Source organism: Brachycentrus maculatus, unplaced genomic scaffold (genome assembly GCF_059751285.1).
Source record: "Brachycentrus maculatus isolate JH-2025_06_01 unplaced genomic scaffold, ASM5975128v1 h1tg000299l, whole genome shotgun sequence".
NCBI lineage: Eukaryota > Metazoa > Arthropoda > Insecta > Trichoptera > Brachycentridae > Brachycentrus > Brachycentrus maculatus.
The window spans coordinates 259568-279706 of NW_028281050.1; the positions used below are offsets into that span (position 1 = coordinate 259568).

Below are 20139 nucleotides of genomic sequence, written 5' to 3' on the forward strand. Positions count from 1 at the left end.
AAGCTAGTAAGATATCAAATAGTCAATGATTACGTTTTTGTAAAAAAATGCATGACTTTCTCTTGTATGACTACGATATAACAAAATTCGTCTATTCACACAACAAAGAACCTGACGAGCATGAAGTCCACGAGCGCCGACGCCAGGCCGATGAGCGTGTTCTTGGTGAGCACGGGCGCCGCGGCGGCCAGCGCGCTGGCGTGGCAGCGCAGGTCCTCCGGGTAGAGGCGCAGCAGCGCGCGCTCGGCCGGCCCGCGCGAGCAGTGCGCGGCGGGCGGCGCGCGGCCCCGCGCCGGGCCCGCCTCGCGCGCCCAGCGCCGCACCCAGCGCGCGAGCCACGCCACGCCGCAGTCGCACGGCAGGGGGTTGGACGACACCGTGAGACCGCCTGGGGGATGATTCGGACGGATGAGATACCAATTTATTTAACAGAAACTATCTCTTGTTTTATTAAACTTTTACTTGGTGAATAACACTACTTCTTTAAATCTTTATTAATGGCCGTAGCCAATTCGTACATAATATATTACATGTTGTATAACATAACATGTTTTCTCTTTTTAAGTATATTATTGGTTCGAAACAGGGATGAACAAAAATGTATAGCTAAACATTTTTTTGAGGAATAACCCGCAAAGCGTCTAATTTAGATGCTTGTCTGCATCACAAAACCCAGATCAACTGAAAATAAATCTTTTTCGATTTTTTTTTGCAATTGGTGGGAATCGAACCCGCGACGCCAGCTTCGCAGCCTAGCGTCTACCCAACTACGACACTACGAAATCATTAAATTGCACTAAAACGTAACAATTTTACAAGCTAGGATTCCTGATTACTTTAAATCATTTACAATGGAAATGTAACGTTTTGGTGAGAACCTCCACAAATAATCTTTTTTTTATATAAATTTCAGGTACTTGGTAAATACCAATTCAACACACAATACCTGTCAAAAACGGATATATTTCTCCCTTAACGCAAGGTCTATGATTGAGACAATTTTTTCTCATTTATTGATTCGGCAGTTAGTTTATGGTAATATCTATCCATTTTTAATTTTAATTTTACTATATAAATACCACTTTTTCTTTCACAAATCTATTGTGATATGTATATCGATGCATTTTGCATCATTTTCAACCACCGTATGTGAAGCTTTATTTTAGAATTGTATCCTTGGGACGTTGAAGGATGTAGAGGGGAATTAATTTTTTATCAAAACACGTGTCACATTTGATTTTTCGTATTTACTAAGTTATTTTAATTAAAAATATATAGTTATTACAAAAAGTGATTACCAAATCAATGAATTGGAAAAAAATGTCTCAAGTATTGTGCTAAGGGAGAAATATATCCGTTTATAACAGGTATTGATGAAAAATATTTACCCAGTTTCTTATATAAAAAAGCTATGCAAATCCGATCACAGACAACATTTACTTGGTTTTTTTGTGAAAAAACTCCTAGGATATTTTATTTTACATTTCAAATAATGAAAGTAACAATAAATAACAATTAGGTGCAGAAATTTTCTTTACTTAGAAAAAAATCTTACAGTGTAGAACTGGTTAAGTCATCAAAATACAATACTCGTATATTGTTGACTGATAATTTCAATTATTTAAAAATATGCTTCCATGAGTTTATTAAAGCTCGGTAACCAATTGCATATGGAATTCAAATATTCGATTCAAAACTTCCACCAATATGCTCCAAGAAGAAATCATTTGACAAAGTTATTATTTTTACCCGAATGGTACATAATTAAAGGCATGCTCTTATTGTTTTATTAACGCGAAAAAGTTTACGGTGGAAAAAAAACATTAATTACTTACCAGCTATTAGCTTCGTGGCGAACCTCTCCCACGTTGTAGAGTTTGGATACATAGTTGCCGGACTAAGGGAGTTCAATTCATTTCTGGAGAGATCTAATGTCAGCTGCGTCACTTTTCCAAGATCTCTCAAGAATCCGGAAGGCAGTTCCCTTATCGCGGTATCAGAAATTTGTACACTCAACTCGAAAAGTTTTTCAGATCCCTCGAAGCAATCCGCTGTGATTTTTTTCAAGTCTACTCCGGATATTTGTAAATGTCTCAATTTCGGAACGAATATCCCGTTCAATTCATCTTCAATACTTTCTTCTTTGACGTAGAGGTATATTTTTTTTATTCCTGGCACCTCTGCGACAAGGGGTCCTAATCTGAACCCTTTTATGTTGGGATAGGTTTCTGTTCTGAATGTTGCCAAGCTCTTTATGGTTGACAAAGTATCTACGTCAAAATGACTCAGCTTATGCAAATTCTTGATATCCAAATGTACTAAGTTGGGTAATCCGTAGAAACTGTTTTTGTTCAACGATTGTATGGGATTTTTCGATAAATCGAGCCATTTTAAATAAGGTGTATGTGACCATATCTGCGCTGGTACGGTCGTAAAAGAATTTCCTTTCAAATATAAATATCTTAAGGTATTCAAATCTTTTACGTTATTTTCCTTAACGCTGTCGATAAAATTGAAAGTCAGATTTAGCGATGTCAGGTTTCGGAGAGGGATTAATGGAAAAGTTTTTAATCCGACATTCGAAAGGCTCAGATATCTTGTAATTGGAAGATAGTGTAAAAGTTCTTTAAAATTTGCTCTCACACTATTAGAACTGAGATCCAACTCTTGAAGACTTCCCAGACTATTAAACAGGTTGTCTGATAGAATAGTCAATTTGTTACTACTTAGGTCGAGACTTAAGAGAAATGGGGTTTCTTGAAACAGCGTTCTGTCCAAGTTTTCTAAACTATTATGGCTAATATCCAGATGCCTTAGCGTAAATCCCACTTGAGAGAATGCCATCGATGGCAAGACTGTGAATTCGTTAATACTTAAGTCGATGTGTTCCAGCATCGTGTTCTTAAACACGTCTCTTGGCAAGGATCGTATGTGGTTTCGTCTCAAATTAAGAAACCTCAAATTATTTAAATTAGAAAATTGTTCTACAGATAATTGTTCTATTCTATTGTGAGATAAATCTAATATTTGTAGTTTTTTTAGACCGAAAAATGCTCTTCTTCTTATGTAACTTATGTAATTATTATCTAAATTTAATATTTCCAATAATTCTAAGTTTTCGAAAGCATTCGTTTCTAAGCTTCCAATTTCATTAAAAGAAAATATACATCGTTTTAATTTCTTCGATACTTTATATAAAAATTGTGTCGGGACGTCAGCCAGGCGATTATGTGCCGTATCTAGTGTCTCGATGAATATCTCAGGTCCATTATCATCCAACAAAATTAATTCATTCCTACTTATATTTAATAAAAACGGCATTTCAATATCAGACACGTTGTAAAACATGCGAAGAGAAAAGTCTTTAAGATGGTTTCTCTGCAATTCCAATTTCAGAAGACTAGGAAGATTGTAAAATGCTCGATCTCCAATTTCACCTAACAAATTATCAAACAGTGCTATGTGCATCAACTTTGGCACAGATTTAAATGCACCACTCGAGACATTCCTTATTCTGTTGACTGAAAAATCGACGATTTGTAGTTCAGACAGAGAACTTATTGTCTCCGATTCTATTACGTCCAGGAGATTATAAGATAAATTAATTTCTTTAATAACATCCATATGATGCGTATTGAAGAAATCAACAGGAATGCTAGTTATTCTATTGAACTCCATGCTTAAATATTGGAGTTTCTGCATGTACATCACGACGTCTGTCGATATAGATTGAATGTTGTTGTTGTCAATGGTGAGCCATTCTAAACTTGTCAAGTGCTTCAGCACGTCATCTGGGAAGTCGTCCCTGTAAATCGAGAACGACATTTCCAATATTCGCAAAGTCTGCGACATATTGATGAAAACATCCGGGTGCACGTAATGAATGTCATTGAAGCTTAAACTGAGCTCCTTCATCTGAGGCAGAGCGGAGAACACCCCCGCATCTAGCTTCGTTATCTTATTACTTCTCAGATAAAGTGTTTTAACCGATTCTCCCCATATATCAAAGTCTCCTTCCTCGATGTAGCTTATCAGATTATATCCCAAGTCGAGATGAGTCAAGCTACAGTTTTTCAGCGCTTCTCTCGGAATAAATGTCAACAAATTTCCATTCAGTGATAATATTTTAATATGCTGCGGTAGGTAATCGATACTCATTATTTTATTGGACGGTAAGTAGAATTGCTTGAGTCTTTTAAGGTCCATAACAGCTCTAGGGACATCTGTCAACTGATTATTTTCCAAATCTAAATATTCTAGTGTATGCTCCAGACTGCGGAACGCTAAATCGTCTATATATTCTATTTTGTTGTAGGAAATTACTAACTTTACTGTATTCATTCCTTTGAATGCATTGGCTGGTATCACTTTAATATGGTTCAGTTCGAGACTCAAGTGCCTTACGACTAATGTTTCATTAAATATATTACTAGGCCATGTCTCGAGTCCATTGTCACCTAGTTCTAATCTTTCTAAGCTTTTGTGGTGCTTGAAAGTTGTTTGCGATATTCGTTGAATCAAATTACCTTTCAGATTCAAAACCTGCAAGTGGTGAAGGTAGGTAAAAAGTTCCAAAGGGAAATGTGTCAGAAGGTTGTTTGCCATGTTCAAAGATTGCAGGTTGACTGGAAATGCCTTTCTAGCGATGAATTGTATTTTATTGTTATCTATGTCTAATTTATTTAAATGCTTCAACTGCGTGAGTGTTCCTCCGGTGATTTCAGTAATATAATTCCCAGTCAATATGAGACTTGTTAACGAATCCTTCATGTAGGCCCAATCGCCAGATAAACTCGCGATGTTATTGCTGAAATAAGCGTTTATTATTATTTTTTTTATATTTTTATCTGAGTATGAATTATATAGTTGATAGTTCTTACTTTTGAAGGTTAAGCCAATTTAAAATTTTTAACATTTTCAGAATGTTAAATGGAATATCAGGGATCTCGTTGTATCCAAGATCCAGAGATGATAATGTTAGCGACATAGAGCTGAAAAACGTAAGAGACGTTATATTATCTGTAAAAATTATAACATAATATAAAAATAACTTTTTATTATTATGATAAGATAAATAACCTGAAAGCTTTATCGGGTAAACTGTGTAGACGGTTATCAGGTAATGCTAAAGATTGAAGCCTCAAAGCATCCAAAGCTCCACTCTCAACTCCTCGTAATCCAGCGCCTGCTACTTCTACGTGAACTAATCCAGTACTGCTTAGTTCTAAAAAAGTATATCATATTTTGATGAGTACTACATACTTAACGATCTATCTTAAATTATTTAAAAACATATATTATTAGGTCATTTTTTTATTATTTTATCCACTGCCGAGACTTCGTGTTGATAAGCTTAATTATTCGTCAAATACGAGTAGTATGATTTTTTTGTCACTCTGTGGTCTTACGTACGTTATGTTTATTTGTCACCAGTATCAGGTGCCCGCTTACGTATTAAAAAGTGTACTCGTATATATAGTCTCACGCCATGGTGGATTCATTTAGAACTATTACGAGCTATTTCTTCGATTTTACTGTATCTAGAAGCTTTACTCATTGTTTCTATTAATGTGTTATTTTTATTTAGAAGCTTTACTCATTGTTTTTATTAATGTGTAATCATTATTACATAAAATAACCTGCTCCAAGGACTGATAAATTTAAAGGGCAACGGCAAACAAATTGTTTGGTGGCATTAAAAATGAAAACTGACTATTTAGTTTACAATTATTTGGAATTCTACTAACAAGACACGTGAATGACATTAGTACACTAAATACGCATGGCGCAGAGTCCAAAGCAACACAGAAAGAGAGCTATACATTAAGAAATTCATCATTATAATACACCAGGACATAATAAAATACACGCGGAGGCGATAAACACTACTAAGTTTGGAGTGAAGTCCTTACAATATATTGTCTTTACCCAAATTAAACAAATGCCTAACATATATAAAATAGAATCCAGTCAGGTGTCCAAAATGAATGAACTGAAATAATACTTTATTGGAAATACGAGTATATATTTGTGTTAGTGATAAGTAATTTTTTTTTTCTTTTAAACATGTTCCTTACATTATGTTTTTTATATGCCTATTTACTGTACCTTTTATTGCTTTATATTTAAATTCTTATTTGTTACTTTCTTACCTCTTTGTCAGTCTCGTTAACATCAATCCCATATCCGTAAATGAATTATTAAAATCACTTATCGGGAATATTGACTTATGTATGTAGTATGTTTAGTACATAAATTATAATAATAATAATAATGATTTTGGATGATTTATACAGCGCCATTTTCGTAAAAAAAACTACCTCAAGGGCGCTTATACAGGTATGGATAACGATATGAAAATGATAATGAGAGAACATTTAAAAAATATATTCATGAAAAACGTCGTCAATCGGCTGAGTCTGAAGGCAGGAAAGTAGAGCCGCCGTATTGTTGCGCTTTCTTCTCGGTCTTCTTGGACTGGAGCATGGCCAAGATGTTGGACAGGACGCCTCACTCATGATTCCTCTCTAAATAATATCTAAAATGATAATTACTTAAGATGTGTTTGGTTTCTCTTTACCTGGCAGCTTGTGAAGTGGTACAGCCACGCAGGAGATCTGACCAGGGCGGCACCAGCACAGGGAGTTGAAGGGACATGGCCACTGTGCGTCTGCACCGCCCGCCCACAAGACCGCCCATAGCGCCAGCGCCGCCCAGGGACGCATGCCCCCGATGCTGCTGCAATAAAACAATTTTCTCAATTCAACAGCCCTTTTAACTATGTAACCATCTTTTCTTACGATATTGAACGGCAAGGAGTAATTTCAATAACAAAAAAATATAAGCTTTTTCTTTATTTGATTTCACACAAACGGGGTATTCTGTATTGCGCCATAGTTGCATTATTTAAAAAATTAAACGCTTCATTAATAACAAAACAATTTTGTCAATTTAACAGTCCTTTTAACTATGTTACCATCTTTTCTAACGATATTGAAAGGCAATGAGTAATTTCAATGAGGAAAATAAAAACTTTTTCTCCATTTAATTTCACACAAACGGGGTTTTCTGTATTGCGGCAAAGTTGCTTTTAATTGTTTAAAAAAAAAGGTTTTTTTTGTGTTTTATTTCACACAAACGGGATATTCTGTATTGCTACACAATTAATTTTCATAATTGTTTTTATTTTTTTACAAAAATGTTAGTAATATTGGTATATAACCACTCGCCGAGATTTTTATGTCTACCGGTTTCGAGACGTACCCGTCTCTTCGTCAGGACAATCACTAGCACAACATGCAAACAATACTACCCTTCAGTACCATAGCACTATTTACTCACTTACAACTACACAAAATGTTTAACACATGCGATTTTTGATCGACCCGAAGACCAATATGCACTAATGGTTGCAGGACAAACATGCGTTAAGAGCTGAGGTTAAACATGCGCTAGGGTTAAAAATTATTGTTGAACCAGCTTATATACACGTAGGTTGAAGTGGGCGGGGTTTGAATTGGGTATTGACGAATCTTGCTTAACCGATGTTGAATCAAATAATGGAATATAAGTAAAAAAAAATATTTTAATTATTTAAAAAATTAAACACTTCATTAAGAACAAAACAATTTTTTCAATTTAACAGACCTTTTAACTATTTACAATCTTTTTCTTACGATATTGAATGGCAAAGGACATTTCAATAAGGAAAACAAAAATAAATGCCTAGATTTGCTTTCACACAAACGAAGTGTTCTGTATTACGGCATAATTCCTTTTAATAATATTAAAAAATTATTAAAAAAACACTTGTATAATAACACTTCTTGAGTTTTATTTCATTACACATGATTAGTTTTGAAAACTACAGTTGTTTTCATCGACAGGTGATCACTAAGAGTAATGAGCAACAAAAAATATATTCAGGTGTGTAAAGAAGTTCGTAAGGTAATAAATAAAAGGGGGAAGGGGAGTAAAAAGGAACATAGATAATAATTGTAGCGTATTTAAGAAAAGCAAAAGCTATTGTGCTTAGAATTATAGTAAAGGTGAATCAGATTAAAACTCTATCATTTTGTATCAAAGGAAATATCTAATGATATTATTTTTTCCTTTAAAATTTCTTTAGATATTTAACTTTTTTTCCTCCTTATAATTCATCTTAATACACATAGTGCATTGGGCACAGCATCAGATTTATGTGATGTTAAATTTAATCCAAATTCTTGGATTTTTTATTCTTTTTCATATTTTTTTTGTTAACACTAATTGTATATATTTATTTAAATCACAATTTTAAACATTAAAAAAAATTCAGTGACCCACCAAGCCACCCTGTGTCACTGTTTTCAACCATTTTTACCTAATATTGGTATATAACCTAATATTGGTATATATATATATATTGGTATATAAAAGAGAGAAAAATTAAGAATGTAAACATTTTCTTGATCATTCAGCCATTCTTTTATTTTGCCTTGGTTCCATATTTTATTTTGACAACAAATTAATAATGTTCGGAACGATATATTGCAGCGTTCGACTCTTATTTCGTTCGACGTTTATTCTTAATTCTTAGACCTTCGCTGTGTGTAAATCGTGATAAAAATCTTTTTAAACTGTGAACTATATTTAATATAAACATAAAAATAAAACACTTGTATAAGACCACTTTTGAGTTTAGTATTGGAAATGCATTAACATTAATAAACTCAAAAAAATTATACTTACAAGTATCTTATTTTTATATTTAAATCGTTATGTTTTTCCAAAAATTTAATGCCAGTTCAATGAATTTATGAATAATATTTATAACATAGTTATGTCGATGAATAACGATCTACATTTCCACACAGCCATAAATCGAATTAAGAGGTCTGAAGACAATTAGAATTGAAATACAATAGCGACAAAGGAATCCTAATTTAATTACTGACTTAAGTGATTACGGCCACAGTATCAGTGCCTTATTCAACTGCGAGATTTTGCTGAAATCTCATTTCCATACCTAGAGAAATAAAATACACGTACTAACGGAAATAAGTTTGCGTGCGCGGAAAAAATCAATACAACCCTTTCGTATATTTTACAAAATTGAAATATATATTACATCGACTTCAAACGATTGAATTTGAGTGTATTTTTTAAGGTTTCATTATGTATGTTACGTCCACGAATACGCGGAATAAACCAATTTCAGTCGGTTAAATATTCTTTCATGAAATTTAAATTATTTATTCCCTGAAATATTGCTTTTTTGTTACAAAGGTATGATTTTAAATTTGAAAATGAAATGAAATCTAAAATTACTAATGATTATTTTATAACTCTTTTAAATGTGAAATTTCCAATGCGTGTTGATGTTAAAACAGGATTTTATAAAAGTCAATTTACGTACATAAAATGAAATCATATTTTACGTACGTGATTCATGAAAAAATACAGATATTAGGAATCTCTTTATTATATTTTTATTTTCATTCCTCATTCCTACCACTATCCACCTCTAATGGTGCTTTGGACACTGCATCGATCAACGCGGTGTAATCTTGAATTCAAATTATATGAGGACAAGATAATCAATCCTGTTCTTCTGGTATCAGTGGAGTGTAATATTAACCAAACATTTTAGTAAAAATAATTTTTATTCATTTTCCTTCCCTAGGAATCGGACCCAAAAGACTTCCAGTATGGTCGCCAAAATATTTACTTCTACTTTTTTTCATTCATCCCTTTCAATCAATTTTATCATATCAATTTTTTAATCTGATTAGAATGCTCAGGTTGGTTATTTGAAATAACCAACCTGAGCATTCTAATCAGATTAAATCACTTTTTCATTTATTAAATATTTGTTCTTAATTATGCTCAAACATAAGAATTTATTACTTTTTGCCTTGTGTTTGAAAACAGGAATCTAGTGGGGTTTAGCCTTGACTCCAGAACTCGACTCAGAATGTACAGTAATACGGATAAGATTGATTAGATTGTCATCAATCAAACTTCTTAAACATTGATTATTATTTTGATACTTACATAACGTATTATGTACTTTTTATCTAAATACCGGAGAGTACAGGTAAGTAAAGTAAGTAAAGAAAAACATTGAGCAAAGCGGATTAAACAAAAGAAGATAAATGAGATAGATGAAGAAATCGTTTCTCTGACAAAGATCAAAAAATTGAGATAGACATACTTAATTTTTTAGTTTTAATTTGCATTGGAAATTTTCTTATTATAATTCACCTTGGAAATATTCTGAATCCATGAAAATAGATGGCTGAAATGAACCTTTTATTGAATGATTTGATCTATCAACATAACCAATTCGTGATCGAATGTTAGTACTCAATCTTAATTTTCAACCCGAGATAGCATAGCGGAAAATAATAATAATGAATTGAAAATAAGTTAGGGAGTTATCCAATAATTTAGCAGAATATGTCAACCTTTCTCATTTCTACTATTTTATAATCTAGATTGGTGGATATAGATTTTCTTAAATTTTTTTCGTATTCAGTTTTTTCTGTTCTTTCTATTACTCTTCTTATTTCTTACATTTTTTGTATATCTTTTTAGTTTTGGATCCACCAAGATTTCTACGACTACGTTTAGTCTATGTTTCTTTCGCATGTCTAGCTACACATGAATGTAATCCGTTTCTTCTTTAATTTTGGATTGATTGTAATGTCGTCGAAAACTGATATCTATACTTTCTAGTCATTTCGGAACTTGACTCTCCGAATTCCGTGGTCGAGTTCAAATAGCAATGAGATGAAGGAAATAATTTAGACCGTTATTCAGACTCGTGTCGTTTAATACGACCAGGAGCGCAGGAGTCAGAGAATGTCGCAATAAATTTGGATATGCATGCCATAAATCTGGGATATATCACAGATATGTAGGTGCCGGAGATTTGAAATGAAATTGCGCAAATTAATTGAAATCTCTTGCTGAATACGACAGGGGTCGAATCCTTTGTTTTCGAATTTATTAGCTCGAAATAAAAATAAATTCTCAATCCTGTTTGGTTCCTGTTATTTAAATAATAATATTTTTTAAAGGAAAACATATTCATTTTTCTTATTTTGCGGTTGACGATAATTTCAACTCACTTCAGGAAAATGTCAACTCGGTGAATTTTTCAGTTCTCAAACTTTTTCAAACTATTTTTTATACAAAATTGATATCCTTTTTTTTTTCAAAATTAAAAATGATTTTTTGTTACATGCAAAAGTGATAATAATATATGGTTACCAGATAACATAACATGTTAATATAACAACCTCCTTGTTTTTCATCTTTCACTAGGTGTAATATCACTTGAAACCTCTGCTTAACGACTACCGGATTCGGAATTATTATTCCCTGGTATCACTCTAATTATAAAGTGAAAAATCACGTACATTTATTTTGAGCTCCCTAGAAATCGAACCCGTGACCTCTAAACTACGGAGAAGGCTTCTATAATTTGAGAAGACAATGAACTTGTTTGGGTGTTGATATCAAAATATGGGAATAATACCCGACTGAGTCTCCAGATCATATAAAATATAGCAACCTTTGTGCACATAATGTATATGATGGTCCAGATAATTCTTTACCATTTGGAAATTTAATAACTTTTTATTGTTACTTTTTTCGGAAAAACTTAATTATAAATATATTTCTTGGAGTTATTTCATCAAAATTATTACCACAAAACATTGTGACAAACGTATTTATTTTAATTAGCCATTTATTATTCTAACCCGGAGATGACGTATGTGCCATACATCACCACGCAGAGAACGTAAAAGGCTACAAATAATATTAATGGGTGAACCTCGGTTTTTAAAATTTAGTATTCTGCCCTTTAGTACACCGAGGGTTACCCTTCAACATGATTTGCAACCATTCAAGGTCATTTTTGGCACCGAAGAAAAGCTTCAATGACATTACGATCAAAAGTAAACTTTAATTTAATGTAGCACGAAGCTCTTGATTTTTTTTAACCAAGCTTAAACAAAAATGTGATATCAATAAAAATAAAAATGTTTGTTATTACTTTTAATATCCTACATCTCCTTTAGTCATTCATTAACTACTTTGAAATTTTATGCTCTTACACCTGTGTCAGGTATTTTATATATGTGGCAGATAAAAATATATTTTCAGATTTTTTTACATTTGCATCTGTTTAATGTAAGAGAAACTCTCGTTAAACTGTGAAATTTAACGTATTTGAAATGCGTTTTTTTTCTATTTGATTTATTATTTATTAACCAGACTGAGCCATGGCAACGCGTGGCTGGGTACAGCTAGTATTTAATAAAATAATATAAGTTTGCGCATAATTAGTCCCCAATCTTAAATGCATAATGAAAGACAGTCATGAATTTGATTTATAAGTTTTTTTTTTTGCATAACACCTGTATACATAAAAATCAACTTTTTATGTATAGCGGTGTTTTATAAAATCTAAATTCGCTGGTAGACAATTTAAATATTAATGCAACAAAGAAGAACATAATAATTAAATATTTACGTACATATATTATAAAATATGTCATTTAAATTTTTGTATACGATATAAATTTGTGAGTTTTTAATAGTCTCTAATATACAGCTGTTTTCTTCAAGTAAGTACAATATCGACATCAGTAAAAAGGGAGAACATTCTTGTGAAAGGCCCTAAATTTCATGAGAATAACACTCGGGTACTTAAATAGGAGATTTACGTTTCTCAAAATAATTTAAAAGAACCCGGAAGTAAGTCCCCAAATTAATTTTCTGTCGTATATTCATTTCGTTAATTTCATTTTGACGAAGAAATAAAAAACGTTTATTATATTCATACCTTAAAAGTTTTTATCAAACACTTATTTGAGTCTATGTAAATGTTTATGGTATTTTTAAAAACAAAAACAATAATTCAGTGACAATTGTTTCGCCTTGTTATGAAATTCTCAAACTACCGTAAAGTGGGTATACTTTGCACCATGGGTGATACTTTGCACCACCTTCTGTAAAGAAATTGTAGAGCTGGTCATCTCTGATACATGTCATTTTTCATTATACTTTCTATTGTTTCTGATAGATGGCACTTCAATCTACTTTTTAGTTTACAGAAGTAACAGTCGGTCGCTATTGCTTCAATGCGTTTTTCCTGTCCGAACGTAAAGAAAGTTTTCTGTCTGAAAATTGTGTCCGAAAAAATCCAGTGGAATCAGTATACTGAAACTAGTTACAACAAGCGAGTGGTCTCTAAATCGTAGGTAGATAGGCCCTGCTTTTCTCAAATGCTGTATTTTTTAGTTACATTGTCAAGTTTTTGTAAAAATAATATTTTTTTAAGAACTGACTTGTATTGACCACATTTGGGGTAACATTGCACCAAGTGCAAAGTATCCACAAAAGGCCATAGTTAATTAATTTGATGAAAAGTCTTAAAACGGCTAGTACAACTTGACATGTTTGCTAAATATCTATAGGTTTTGTGTACTTACTTAATTCCTGATGGTATATTTTTTTTAAAAATGTCAAGAACACACAAACAGCGGCCTTATGCCAGACGATACTGCGATTTTACACCGAAGAGAGTGGAGCAGTGTTTGGAGGCCATTCGAAATGGAAAATCAGTCAAAGAAAGGCTGAAGAAAATTCCCAGAAGGACGATTAACTATAAACTCAAAGGTCAGCACACAAAACCTGTGGGAAAACCTCCGATATGTGACAAGGGCGAAGAGCAATCCTTCGTAAACTGCATAGTAGACATGAGTGAGTACGGTTTCCCAGTGAGTGTTTTTAACATTCGCTACATTCTAATAGCCTATTTGGATGGATTTGGCAGAAGAGTACGAATATTAAAGAACAACGTACAAGGCTCTGAATGGATAAGACATAAAACCTTGACTGTTGCTAAAACTAGTCAGTTGCTTAATCGGTTGCCATTAAAAGCGTATGACGATGACGTGCGCCAGAGTTTTCAACAGTTTTTGGAAGAAAACAGATTCAACCCAAAGAATTCAGTCTTAAAACGCAGGAAAACGATACCGATAGAACCAGGTAAGAGCATTGCTCACGATCCAAATGTCGAAATGAACGTTGACGAGACACAAATGCCACCTGAACCAACTACATCAATGATCCCACCTTCCGCATCGAAACTTCCAGCATATCTAGCATCAACTGATTATAGTTCACACGGAAGCTTTGAGGAAGAGGGAGAAGAACAAAAACGATGACTGAAACCAGTTATCGTATTTGTTCTTCCGTTTCATTAGGACCAGTAAAAAAGAAGGTGGGAGAATATGTCGTATTTCATTATGAAGGAGAAAAATTTCCGGGACAGATTTTGGAAATAAAGAAAGACAGAGCTGTTAAATCCATGCAGGAGAGTCTCAAATCGTGGAAGTGGCCGATGAAGGATGACTTTCTTCAATATTCTTGGAAGGATGTAGCGGGTTCCATAAAAGAACCGAAAGTGCAATCCAAAAGAGGTTTCTTTACCGTCCCGGAACTTGACCATATTTAGACCTAATTTAATTTTAAGTCCTATTACCTATGTAGTACAATATGTTTTAATATCCACCTTTTATTTTATATAATTTTAAACCTTCAGTATTGAAAAAAAAAACATTTTTGTTAGATTTTTCAATATTTTTTTTTAAAAATTTCTATCAAGTGTCTTATTTTTCCATAATTATACAATATTATAATCTGCATTTAGTGAGCTGTGAGCCAAAACCCTTCATAAGGTGCAACAAAACTTGTAGGATAGCCTTTACTTTGCATCAATTTGGATTCTAGTACGAAAAGTGTAGAGAAAATATCATGGTGCAAAGTTGTACTTTACCCCGGGATACTTTGCACCAAAATATAAATATAAAAAAAAAATACAGGCAAAATAGATAAAAATTTAAAAACATATCAGACATGTTACAGGTATATGTGTTATTACATTGCAATAGTTGAAACCTCAGAAAAAGTAAAAAACCTGATCTGAATAGACAATTTTTTGAAAAAATGCAATATTTTGGTGCAATGTATACCCACTTTACGGTACCATAAATTTAGTAGTTTGAGAATGCTCCAACAAGACAAAACAATTGTCACACGTTTTTTTATTTAAATGTTTTCTTTTTTAAATATCTTACTGGACTCAAATCGGTGTTTGATTTAAATATTTAAAGTATATGAAGTTCTCAAAATAAACACTAAATCAGTAAATAAAAGAAAATTTATAATGACGTTTTTATATTTGCTTTTACATTTATAATTTAATACGCTGATCGTATCTATAAAAATATCTTGTAAATAACGACTAAAATATCCACTTTTTCACAAATAGTATGTACTTAAAATACTCACGAAAGAAAATCGTCGACCATTACAACCAGGTTCTCTTTCGAAAGTAGTTAGATGCGCTTTTCACGGAGCTACACTCGATTCAAAGAGATTTTTAAAAATTTTATCACATATACAAGTACTTCAATTTCTTTCGTGGGCCTAATATACCCATTTTTAAAAGTACAAAGTATTAGTACGTGTCACCATGGGCCAAAGATCCTCATTATTAAAAATAGTTATCAAGTTGTGTTAGAGTTAGAGATGCCTTTTATTAAAAATAGTTATCAAGTTGTGTTAGAGTTAGAGATGCCTTTTATTAAAAATAGTTATCAAGTTGTGTTAGAGTTAGAGATGCCTATTATTAAAAATATTTATCAAGTTGTGTTAGAGTTAGAGATGCCTTTTATTAAAAATATTTATCAAGATGTGTTAGAGTTAGAGATGCCTTTTATTAAAAATATTTATCAAGATGTGTTAGAGTTAGAGATGCCTTTTATTAAAAATATTTATCAAGATGTGTTAGAGTTAGAGATGCCTTTATTAAAAATATTTATCAAGATGTGTTAGAGTTAAAGATGCCTATTATTTAAATAATAATCATGTTCTGTTAGAGTGCCATTACTAAAATAGTTATCAAGTACTGTAAGTGTTAGAGAAGTCTATTATTTAAAATAGTTTTAATTATTTATTTATTTTACAAAAATGTTAATAATATTATTATATAACCACTCACCGAGATTTTTATGTCTACCGGTTTCGAGACGTACCCGTCTCTTCGTCAGGACAATCACTATCACAGCATGCAATACCACCCTTCACCACCTTAGCACCATTTACATTTACACACTTAAAACTACACAAAATGTTTAACACATGTGATTTTTGGTCGATCCCAACATGCACTAAAGGTTTCAGCACAGACATGCGTTACGAGCCGAGGTTTAACATGCACTGGATGTTGAAGGGTGGTATAGTTTGCTTGCTGTGGTTGTGATTGTCCTGACAAAGAGACGGGTACGTCTCGAAATCGGTAGACATAAAAAATTGGGTGAGTGGTTATATACTAATATTATTTAAAATTTTGTAAAAAAAAAAGTAAAAATGACTAACCGCAAAGTAAATGCTTTAAATATTAATAATATTCAGAATAAAAATAGTTTTGTGAGTTATAGTTGGAGATGCCTATTATTGAAAAATATTTTTCGTGTTTTGTTTGAGATGCTTTTCATCAAAAATAGTTATCAAGTTGTGATTAGAGTGGGTTTGAGTCCGCGACACAAACTAAGGGGCAATAACCCGACTCGCTAATTTTACTATGGGTACTTAGACAAAAGTTCAATATATTTGTATACATAAAGTTATTTTACAAATTAATGTACATATTTTGCACACTGCACAACTCGTCGACAATTCGTCCAGAAATTTCATTAAGGTGAGTCGTAAAGCAAAAGTTTCTCAAACTTCTAATTAGTATTCCTCTCCCCGGGACTGTTTAGGTAGATACATTTTATTTCTCTCTAGGTATTGACTTATTTACCTGTTCACAGCAGCGACAAAGGCTCAATTCGTCTGTACAGTAATATTTCGGCTAGCGGATTTGGGATAACATGCATTACGAATTATTCGTTAGCCGAATCAATTTTTTTCAGAACTTTCTCCAGTTATCAGGACGAGAAAGTGTACCGGCTAAGGGCCGAATTAAAATCGTTAAAACGAATATTGAAAATTGAAATACACTTTGTTTTTAACGAGAAGTATTTTTGTTCTTATTATATTCACAAATATTTAAATTCTATACCAATCTTATAGGCATCGAGACATCGATTTGTGACAAAGTGGGCTCGAACCCAGAAAATCTGACCCAGAGTCCGCGATTATATCCACGGAACCACAACCCAATTTAATAAATTGTTTCCCTTCATATCACCGATCAATTCGTTGGATGAATCTGTATTCATTAGCTGAATCGAAAAACATAAGTTGGTTTTTCTTAATCATCAGAAATGTAACTTTTTTAGTCCAATAAATACTAAAATTTTACGTATATAAGTTTATTATTCGTTCAAAGTAATATAACTATTTTGTAATATTAGTTCCCTGAAACTTTAATTAAACTAGTTCCTTGAAGTAGACTTTTAGTAAACTTCAAAGATTTTTTTTAAAACGTCCACCTCGTGTTGCCAATTTCGGGAAAAAATGTTGCTTTACGTTTCTAGAACAAAAACAGTTATTATAAATGCAAAGTTTTTAATGCTAAGAGCATGTCCGTTGAATTATTAATAACTCATTTTTTGACATATCAACATAGATGAAGAAGAATATGGATGTCTGGGCATTTAAAAGGCTTACGACTGTCATAAATTTGGTTAAGTGATCACTTTACACACGTGTAAAATTCAGTAATTCTACTAGAGTAAATTTGTAGTAAATTAAGTAGAGTAGAATTGGTGAATACTACACGTGTGTAAAGTGATCACTTAACCAAGCCTATGACGGTCATTAGCCCTGTAAATGCCCAAACCTCCATATTTTTCATCATTTATGATGAGATATCAAAAAAATTATAATGTTAAAAATAAATCCTTATTTGAGATAATCCAGATTTGTAAACAGTTAAAGTATTTGGACATACTCAAAATGTTGTATATTATAACTCGTTTAAAATACATTAATGAAGGGTTTTATTATATAAAATCATATTTAACAAAAAATAATAGCAAATTTACTATAGTTTTTTTTTCCACTGAAAAATCCATACTACTGATATTTACGTATCCTTTGGGTAGGAAACTAAAGTTTATTTTATTATCAATGAATATACTTACGTCACAAATAGCTCGTGCTGTCATATCCTTTTATGACGAAACTCGTTGACCCCACTGCTGTGCGGAGAACTCATTATGTCATTTCTCTTAAAACATTAACTTGAATTGAAATAATGTTTATTTTACCCAAAAATAATCACTTCGCACTGTGTCAGTACATTGACATACTTGACAAACGTTTCCTCTTGTATATAAAAACACCGTCCGCAAAAATATGAAAACCTTGGAAAGCATAAAATGAAAAATTTAAATAACTGCTAAAGTTAATTTATCAAATGTTAGATAAATACTCAGTTTAATCATTACTGTAACAATACTAATTAAATTTCTAAAATTATTCAAAAAATATTATTTATATTTAACCTTTTAATACTCAGGAGAAAATCTTATCTAAAAACTAATATGAATTGGATAACAAATATGTACTGATTGAACTTTTTTTATTACATTGACTTTTTGTTGTTTTATGATAAAACCTAATTCATTATATTATATTTTACTTCAGGGGATATTCCTCAAAGAAATTTATAAAAACACTCATCTTTTGTGTTTGTCCGTTAGGGAATCGAACCCGGGAGGTACTAAATGCGATATCAATGAAGATACAAAAGCGAACTCATATAAAATATCATTAAATGTTATATTTTTTTGTTGATTTTTTTTAAATTTCAGAAATATACTATTCAATCGAAAAATTCAAAAAATTTTAATTTCTAAACAAGACGTTGATTCCGATTAATTAATGTTTATATTTAATTTAAATGTTTTTACTTTTGTCATAATTTATTGGTTAAAAACAATGTTCATAATAATTTATTTGTAAATACAAAAATATTTATATTTATTCATTTAAAGTGCCATAATTATGTTTGGATTTTGTAAATATTTTTTAATAAAACTCGGATTGCAACATTTTTTATCTCATTGATTAAATGGTTATTTAGTAGAGTTACCTTGTTATTGTTGTTTTTTAAATAATTATTTATAACTCTATCCAAAGATTTTGTGACACCTCTTTCACCATTAATGATATGTACTTTATTCAGGTAAACAATGAATTTCAAACAATCCCTCGTGTAATATAAACAAACTAATTTGTCGCACCTTCCGTATATCAACCCTTAGAATAATCACTTATTCATTGCCTACAGGCTTTGAATGTTTTCGATTACACGTAAATGGCTCCGAGAACTTCGACGGAAAAAGCGTCCAACCCCTGACAGAGCTAAAACCAGACTGATCATTCGATTTCGGCCGTGAGTACCCTTAATTCGAACCTAACGACGCAAGTAATTATCAATGAAGGCTGTTAAATTTCAGGCAATTTACAAAAGAGTTGGCAGCGTTATGGTACTTGAATATTTTCTTAGCCGCGTTATTTTATACATTTCCGCATTAAATTAACTTGTCTGACAGAAAACGTTCCTGATTAAGTGTTTGTACAATTTCATAGATAAACCGGAAGAGAAAAATTATCATGGAAATTTTATTAATGTTTTGTTTCGTGATACTTGTTTTTCATTACGTATCTAATACTTATCAAGAAATGTAAATCAAGTAAATATATTCACATAAAATGCCTTGTTTAATTATTTTTCTCCTTTCACTTTTAACATTATTAATCTGAAAAATATTTTAGTATCCCCCACACAGTATACTTGTATTTTCTTGTACACAGAACCAATTGAACACTTTGTTACGTGAAGAATAAAATATGGTTTATCTTTCCATATATCGGAAAAATTCATTGATAATTTTATCGATATTTCTTCATTAAATTGCGTTTCATTTCAATAAAAAATACCAACATTAAATATATTTTTTGGAAGCATTCCCGAACAGAATATGTTACATGTTATGCTAGTTATATGTATTTTAGTCTTTTTGACTAAAATAATTATTTTATTTCTTACGAAATGTTCCAATTATTCTGCTAAATCAAATTGAGATATCGAATTTAAAATGTTTATTTTTATATGAAAGA

General features: G+C 31.9%; 1 protein-coding gene across 1 annotated transcript; it reads right to left on the reverse strand.

The window, feature by feature from the left end:
- Positions 1-95: 95 nt before the first annotated feature.
- On the reverse strand, positions 96-19369 carry LOC148304870 (uncharacterized). Its single transcript, XM_088267566.1, has 7 exons — positions 19260-19369; positions 18156-18377; positions 6581-6735; positions 5080-5224; positions 4881-4991; positions 1836-4807; positions 96-388 (listed from the first exon to the last, which is right to left on the reverse strand). The coding sequence occupies exons 3-7, from the start codon at positions 6723-6725 to the stop codon at positions 96-98; spliced, it is 3666 nt and encodes a 1221-aa protein (XP_088123692.1). The 5' UTR covers positions 6726-6735; positions 18156-18377; positions 19260-19369.
- Between the last annotated feature and the right edge of the window lie 770 nt (positions 19370-20139).

Bases quoted from the DNA above. Each gene is read 5' to 3' on its own strand.
- LOC148304870 (XM_088267566.1), bottom strand. From the start codon at position 6,725: ATGCGTCCCTGGGCGGCGCTGGCGCTATGGGCGGTCTTGTGGGCGGGC. The intron at 4,808-4,880 runs GTAAGAACTATC...CGCTTATTTCAG, and splicing joins AATTGGCTTAACCTTCAAAA to CAATAACATCGCGAGTTTAT. The intron at 389-1,835 runs GTAAGTAATTAA...ATCATCCCCCAG, and splicing joins CGCCACGAAGCTAATAGCTG to GCGGTCTCACGGTGTCGTCC.